General features: G+C 34.5%; 1 protein-coding gene across 1 annotated transcript; it reads right to left on the bottom strand.

Moving 5' to 3' along the window:
- Nucleotides 1-2,485: 2,485 nt before the first annotated feature.
- LOC121417180 (FK506-binding protein 2-like) lies at nucleotides 2,486-8,713 on the bottom strand. The gene is made up of 5 exons (XM_041610780.1): nucleotides 8,496-8,713; nucleotides 6,327-6,389; nucleotides 5,749-5,876; nucleotides 4,447-4,514; nucleotides 2,486-3,377 (listed from the first exon to the last, which is right to left on the bottom strand). Exons 1-5 carry the CDS (start codon nucleotides 8,610-8,612, stop codon nucleotides 3,175-3,177), a joined length of 579 nt encoding a protein of 192 aa, XP_041466714.1. The 5' UTR covers nucleotides 8,613-8,713; the 3' UTR covers nucleotides 2,486-3,174.

Genomic DNA, 8,713 nt, shown 5'->3' with positions numbered 1-8,713 from the left:
GCAATAAAAGACAAGCATTACATAAAATCAATTACCTCCAAGTAACATCAATAAGGCAAATTTGCAGAAGAGGAGAAAAAAATGAACAAAGAAAAAGAAGTGTATCAAGCACTGAAAAATGAAGAGATTTAGAGACATTACTAAGTTAAAATGTTATAAGAAAGGAAAGGGAACAAGTAGAACACTCTGGCAGTCTCGCTTGCATTACACAATTTGATATAGCAGCAGTGCTGCCTTTGAAAACAGCTAAGGAATGATTTTTCACAGAAGTAAACACTAATGATATTAAAAATAACAAATAAAATAATAAAATATGTTCATAAACCAAAAATGAATTTTGACCATGATCATGTGACCTAAGACCTAAGTGCAAAGCAATCATTCATACTTGATTACCCTTATATCATGTTTCATGATCTAGATCCATAAACTTTCTACATTATGATGCCAATTCAACACGTAGTCCAAACATGACCAGAGTTCATTGACCTTTAAATGACCACTGATCTTGGCCATGCACACAGGATGTTAAAATACTTGATTGCTCTGATGTCCAAGTTTCATGAACTAGATCCATAAAATTTCAGTTATGATGATAATTTCTCAAATACCCCCAACATGGCCAAAGTTCAATTAGCATAGGTGACCTTTGACCTTGGTCATGTGACCTGAAACTAGTACATGATATTCAGGGATACGTGGTTAGTGTTATGCCCAAGTTTCATGAACTAGATCTATAAACTTATAAAGTTACGATGACAATTCCTCATATAACCCCAATATGACCTAGGTTTGTTGACACTAAGTGACCCTTGACATTAATCATGTGATCTGAAACTCAGGCAGGATATTCAGCAATACACATTTCCCTAATTTCTAAGTTTTATTAACTAGGTCCATATACTTTCGAAGTTATGACATTTAAAAACTTAACCTTGGTTAAGATTTCGATGTTGATTCCCACAACATGGTCTAAGTTCACTGACCCTAAATGACCTTTGACCTTGGTCATGTGACCTGGAACTCAGGCAGGAAGTTCAGTAATACTTAATTACCCTTATGTCCAAGTTTCATGAACTAGATCCATATACTTTCTTATTTATAATGACATTTAAAACACTTACCCTTGGATAAGATTTCAATGTTGACGCCGCCGCAGTCTCTGACAGAAAAGCGGCGCATATAGTTTCACTCTGATATGCAGTCGAGACAATAAAATGATAGAAAGAGATAAAAAACAAAAAGAGTGGGGAGAAAAAAATCATGAACTTAAAGTCAATTTTTAAAAGATCTTTGCAGAAAACAAGTAGATACACTAGTACAATGAATAGAAAACACATATCTTAGCATACATGAAGCCCCTGCCCCCTAAGAAAATAAATGAAATAAAATAAACCCTGAAAACCTTACAGAAGAAATTGTCAGCTAATGACAATTCAGTAAATATATATTCAACAAGTGCAATATTTGTAAAGCAAAAGATAACACAAGAGAGAAAAAAATAAGTTGGAATGCTATAAGTATATGTAAAAAGTTTGAATAAATCTCAACTGAGCTATGAAAAATCATTACATATTATTACCTTCAAGTAATGTTGGTTATACTCATATGTAATTTGAATTGACAGAAGAGCAAATAAGTGTACCTGAAACATGTGTGAAACAATTAAACGATGAAAAAAATATGAAAGGAAATAATGATAGGCGAAAAGGAGAAAAAAAAGAAAAGGGGAAGGAAAGGGATGTGAGAGAAGGGGCATACATGTAAACAAATAAAGGAATTAATTACTTAGATATTTATTCATAAACTACTGTACATTTATGATAAACTGAGCAGCTGCCTCAACTCAAAACTGTTTATATTAATAAAGAGGTGTGAGTAATTACAAATAAAGAGCTGAAAAGGCTAAAATTGTTTGTTAAAAGCTGAAATTCAAAGAGCTCTAATGCATTTTTAGACCTAGTGATTGTAAGTTGTTGCGACATTCTTGAAAGAAGCTTTAACACAGAACACCCAGCAGTGAGATACACAACAAGTTTCCTCAAAGAGTCAAACCTGTCTATTAAGGCGATCCAAGAAAAACTGAAGAGGTCACTTGAGACCAGTAGCCTTTATAGACAGGTGCTATAACACTAGACCAAAAGCTTAGGTCTCTGTTATAATGGTTGTTCCGCTGAACTCCGTTTAGCTCCACTCACTAATTAAGGAGACTGAAGTTCTAGCTCGATCTGCACAGGGACTCAATGGCCATATGTTTATGTATTAAGTTTGGATAAACCAGCAAAGTGGGAGTTGCGCAACAGCCGAAGTAAGTCACTGTTTTTTGTTCTTTTAAGTTTACTTTTTCCCGTTTTGGTGCATTTCAGGCCATAACGGAATAATAATCTTTATTTTGGTCCATTTTTTTTTAATATACTACTTGAAATAAAGACAAAAATCAATGAGCCCCGTCGGAAGGATTTTGCATTGTTAACCCCCTAATGGCGGCTGCACGATCGTGAGCCGTCTGTGTATGAGAAATTAAAGAAAATTAAATGTTAAAAACTCCTCGAAACAGACGACTGCCAGCTGTCTACTATAACACATATTTGTTTCAAATGGGAGACAACAGTAATGGCCAATAAAGACAGATTTTTCACTTTAGACAGGCGGGCACTGAGACAGGATGACTTAACACCACAGACACCCTCTCTTGTGAAATTGGGCAAGACAGTTTTTTCATTTACTTTGGTATATGATTGCATTTATCAAAACGGATCAATGGACCCACACAAAGCACATCTTTGTCCTATTCAATGCGGGGTTGGCCGAAATGGGAAATACTGGTGGGAAATATTGGTAAATACCATCTCGAATAATTTTTAGGAAAATAGCTGGAAATGCAGGAAAATAGTATGAAATATACTTCTTGAATATTCTCAAGTATTGCCAAGGTGTTTCTCAAGCATATTCTAGCCTTTCCCTGTATCCCCAAGTACATCTTAAGTACTTACCAGCATTTACAAGTTTCTTCCCCAGTATTTCCCAGCTGGGCAGGATAAACCTAAATTTCCTAGGAAACTGCCAACCCCGCTTTAATGGCAGGGAGTTTTCCCCGACTTCAAGTTGCATAATAATAGTCCACTGAGTGTACATGTATTATTCAAATATGCAGGGTCTAGGAGCAGCTAGACATTATCTCTTCTTTTTTCCCCGTCTGTCACCTTTTAATTTCCCTGACGGGTTTTTGGCACTTTTCTCCCACATGTAATAGATGAGTAAGACGACTATCGAGGGAGGGACGATGAATCGAACCAGCTTCATTACACGACTGGAAAAAGAATTTTCAGGTTTCTGTAAATCCACGAGCTCCGTGTCAAAGACGAGTGTTGAATCGGCTGTGAGATAGAAATGAGCAAGTGAACACATATACATATGGACATGTTTTCATTCATATCTTATGAATATTAAAGGGGTACTCCAGGTTGAAATAATATGATTTCATGTAATAACATCCAGAAAAGGAAAGTGGGGATATGACATCATCAGCCCAACTATTGAATATTCATGATGACGTACACATAACCTTTTTCACAAAATATCGCTTTTAACTTCAAATTCAATAACTGGTATTTATCGGATTTTGATGAAATTTCAGCATTTTGCTTGGTTACTTTACCTCTAATTATCCTAGAGTACCCCCTTTAATTTTTACATGAACAAGTATCTCAAATGTACATCTTTATCTCACATTAAACTTTAGGGATTTTTTTTACATCAATACACTCACATCCATGCATGCATGCTAACTGATTTCATGAGATGTGCCTTTTTTCATATGCTGATGTTCAATTGATGTTGAACAAGGACCTGAACAATCAAATCATAATTAAGAGTAAATTACAAGTTGTTTTGAACTACTAAATCTGTTGATATTTAAGCCAAGGAGATTATAAATTTTAAATTTCTCAAATAAGGTGTTTAATTGAGAAAAAGTTCCCTGAGAAAGGATGCAGATATGATCTAATTTCCAAGTACTATTTCTTCATTGCATCATTATGATGGCAGCAATGTAACACAAATACATGTGATAAAAAAACAGTACTTGGTAATACAGACTTGAGTTCAAATGGGGCTGCTAAATTCCAATCGTGAGCTACCGAGCTAGTAATCTAGAAAGTATTTGTGAGTCTCCTGAGATTACAAACATATAATTTAGTCAGTAAATTTTAGATAATAAATGTGTAATTGAGTCTGTGAATGTATAATTTAGTCTGTAAATTTTAGATTACAAATGTATAATTTAGTCTGTAAATTTTAGATTACAAATATATAATTTAGTCTGTAAATTTTAGATTACAAATATATAACTTAGTCTGCAAATTTTAGATTACAAATGTATAATTTAATCTGTAAATTTTACATTACAAATGTTTAATTTAGTCCGTAACTTTTAATTCTACTTACGTGGAATAGGTCCGCTCCCTCTCTTCCCATAACCTAGATGAGGAGGAATGATGAGCTTTCGCTTCTCCCTACATAATAATAATAATAAAAATAATAATTTTATATATTGCAAATTGCCTCTAAGCAGTTATTGAGAAAGGAAATATGAAGTATAAAGGAAATAGAAATACTTTGCACAACAAAATGTATCAAAACTAATATTACAATTTACAACTTTTTCTCACCAGATCATTAATAAAGATGACATGACACATACAAATCAAAAAGACATCTTCAATGCTAAATTCATCCCTATAACAAGTGGCGTTGCATCAACATTATAATCAATATTATAAAGATCAAACAACCCAGCAAAATCTTTGCTACATTTTGAAAAAAAAATAGTTTAAATTATTGCAGTATTACCTGAAAATTGATAGCCATAACATAGAGTGTAATGTGTATGCAAATTTGTAATGTGAGTTTGTCACTGTTCATTTCAATTTTTTGTTATGCTGCCCCTAAACTTTATAATACGATCCCATTTTCCATTCTATATGCTCTACATTCAAGAGTCACCTCAAAACTTATTTGTATGAGCAGTTTTTTTTTTATTGAGACAGTCTACATAATGGCTTTAATCCAATATTTTTTCCTTATCTATTTTCCTACTAGGCGAATAGAGATGCCCATGGGCAGTGATAAAGTACCAACTACTGGCTTGTATTGGAATCACATTTAGACCAAGAGAGTTTTAAAAAAAATGCTGATTCTATTGCAATCATCCTTATGTCTTTATATAATGTGAAACATAATAAAATACACAAGTGACTTTAAACATTGACCTTCTATAAATCAAATTATCACCTAAATCAAAGATTTTTTTAGACCAGGGGTGAATTTCATGCATAAGTGTCAACACACCATCTGACTAAAAATGCATCCCATCCGCGTGATCGGACAAATGCAGTGTACATAGCATTAGTTATCACACACAACTTGCATTTAAGTGCAATTTACGTCAAAGCTTAAATCTTTTTGAAACATCTCCCAGAGCATGCAAGACAGGTGTCATCTACATCTTCTAGGTTCTAAGGAGAACAGATTTCTGTATAGAAAGTTTTGACTAATACCTCTTCACATTTGCTCTACAGTGGCTGTACGGCGAGTAGAAAACAGCCGTTTTATTCATTATTTTTCATACCATCTATATGTAGCTATGGTAGAAAACTGGTAAAACCGTTGTTTTTGACTCGCCGTACAGCGACCGTAGAACAAATGTGACTGAGGTGCAATTCAGATTATGCGGTACCTCAAACTTACCCGACACACATGCCAACGATTCCCATCTCCCAACCCTGGATCACCATCTTGCCACCAAGCTTGAAATCAATCGGATCTCGGTTATCTTGCCTCGATGAGTCAAAGATGGCACCATTCTCAAATTTACCCTGTAAAAAAAAAACACAAAGGAAAAAAATCAAAGCCAGAGTAATTTATCCAGAGAGTATGGCCAGTACAGACATCCTGTGAATCTGCTTTATTGAAGGGGTTATTCATTTCCATAGCAACTTTTCCGCATGCCAGACTATTTTGTCTATAAAGAAATGTGAGAATTGGTAATGTAAAAGCTCTGCCTTGTGACAAGGCATGTTATTTCTTTTGTCATCGTTTCATGAAGCTATTGTCAATGCCAGCAAATTCAACAAAAATTTTGACTGTGAATCAGTTGGAGTATCAATCATATACATGTATCAATGATAAAAGTCCTTTTTTTGCAATCTTTTAAAAAAAAATCTCAATCTGATATTCACTGCACAGCCCTTTCCCATGAAGATTTGCTTTCATCACATAAAAGCCCATTATAATCTCATCAATCTGAATTCATCTATCATACTTACTGTGTAATGCACTTTGACAGCATCTCCAGTTTCTGCTACGACTGTACATTCTTCTGGTTTGTACTGCAAAGTTCAAATCAAGTGGAATAGAATTTGGTATAATGCCAACAAATAATATGAAAGAAACATTTGCCATGATTAACAATGAAATGATGTTAGTTTATAACTTATCATTTTTCCTAAACCATATGATCCCAACATGACTTGTCTGTGCTTTGGCCTCTGGTTGAAGATCTTTGTATGCAGAACCCTTCAAAATTTTACAATGTGCCTACTTTCATTTCATTAGTATCTCCACTCAAGTTCACAGTAAAAAATAATATATTATTACAAAAATTCCAAATTGGCCATGTGATATCAAATAAAAATACTAAATTGCCATTTGAAACTAATCATGTCAAATGTTCAAATGGACCTCACCCAGCTTTCTTTTCTTTAAATTTGCACCAGATTTAAACATGTTCCCCAAAATGATGGAAAATCCTTAACTATTTTTTCCCAAAGACAAGGCAGGGTCTACAACTCTAATGATTACATTCAAGCGAGATAAATAAATCAATTATTGCATTTAAAGCGGAGTGTCTGAGTTAGGTTTAGACGAAGATGACTCTTCTTCTTCTTCCAGTCTGGTACAGTCCGCCACTGGCGTATTATCATACCCTTCGCAGAACCGAGTAAAAGAATGAAATAATGAAAATAATAATAAAACAAACAAACTGAAAATGTCATCAGCAAAATATGATGGCTGTTGTGTCTCAAAATAAAACTTGACTTGACAAGTCATCACTGTCCTAGCCAGGAGGCTTCTAGAGAGTAAAAATCATTTACTAACATAAGGTTACTCTCATACGAAGCCAGGTCTTCTTTTCTATACATTTGTGTGTACCACCAAAAAACCTGAAAATTTTGCCCCCGAGATTTCTACTTTCTCTCTAAAAGATCTTGCCCTAAATCATGTACATGGGATACAACTTCATTTCCGACATTTCTATGCTATGGATTTTATTTTTGGACAAGAATTCATCAAAAAAATGAGAAAAATATCATGAAGACTTGCCCGATGTTTACGCTGCCATCTTGTTTACTATTGTTCTTCACCCACGATACGGACGCTTATCATGATATTTTTCTCATTTTCTCATTTTTTAAATGAATTCTTGTCTAAAATTTAAATCCATGGCGTAGAAATGTCGGAAATGAAGTTGTATCCCATGTACATGATTTAGGGCTAGATCTTTTAGAGAGAAAGTAGAAATCTCGGGGGCGAAAGTTTCCGGGTTTTTGGTGGTACACACAAGTGTATAGAAAGACCTGGCTTCATTTGAGAGTAACCTTACGTTAGTAAATGATTTTTACCCTCTAGAAGCCTCTTGCCCTGGCTACACTGTCCCACTGAGACCACTCCTAGTATGGTAGTGGATCGTATTACCGAACACTTTTCATGAATTTGATCATATCAAACACATTATTCCAATAAAATTCACCAAACTTTCACCATAAATGCACAAATACCTACAAAATATAAATATGCAGAAATTTTGCCGAAATTGTTTTTCATTTTTACGACATCAGCTTCCAATCGGACCCCTCTTCGCAAGTGAAAAATTTTGGTCACTTGAAAAGGTATCGTATTACCGAACGTGTGTTTTCTATGGGAAAAGTTGGGAAAACAACAAAGTCACTGATGAGCTATTTTGACCATATTTTAATGTTTTGAGGATATAAAGACTTCGAAATTGTGTTTTGATAATTTTTCATCATTTTTCTATTTAAGTTCCCTTTGGAAGGAAGTTGCAAAGGTTTGAGCGTATTTGATTATTTTCTGACGCATATGATGCGCGCGTTCGGTAATAATACAAGGCCGGTCGGTAATACAATCACTCACTATACCAATCAGGTCCAAACATTACATGTATGGACTGAGATTTGATGAGATTATTTATTATAATTTATATGGCTATAATTTTCTTTGTCATGATCAGCCCAATGCAAAATTAAGTTTTACTTTTGTTTCCCCCAGAACATCACTCCTAGATGAAAGCATTTTTGTATTTTTGGAGAATGCACCTTTGTTTTTCTCCAAATTTATGGGTGTGCCGACACAACTCCCCCCCCCCCCAAAAAAAAAAACCTGCAAAAATATGGTACGAATGGGACTGATATGTTTACCTCTGATATGATCTCAAGTTCCTTAGTCTTTTTCTTCTTAGCTGCAAGCGTAGTCGACAGACAGAAACATACTATTGCAATCAAGGGAAGTATACAATCATACTTGATTAAAATCATGGTGACTTGGATCAAACAGTTAAAGCAAATCAATTCAAGATTGAGACAACAAGCAGTGACGGGAACAGTGTGGTATACCGGTACTACTATTCACAATTTCT

Source organism: Lytechinus variegatus, chromosome 1, assembly GCF_018143015.1.
Source record: "Lytechinus variegatus isolate NC3 chromosome 1, Lvar_3.0, whole genome shotgun sequence".
Classification (NCBI taxonomy): domain Eukaryota; kingdom Metazoa; phylum Echinodermata; class Echinoidea; order Temnopleuroida; family Toxopneustidae; genus Lytechinus; species Lytechinus variegatus.
This window is presented reverse-complemented; position numbering and strand designations above follow the sequence as displayed.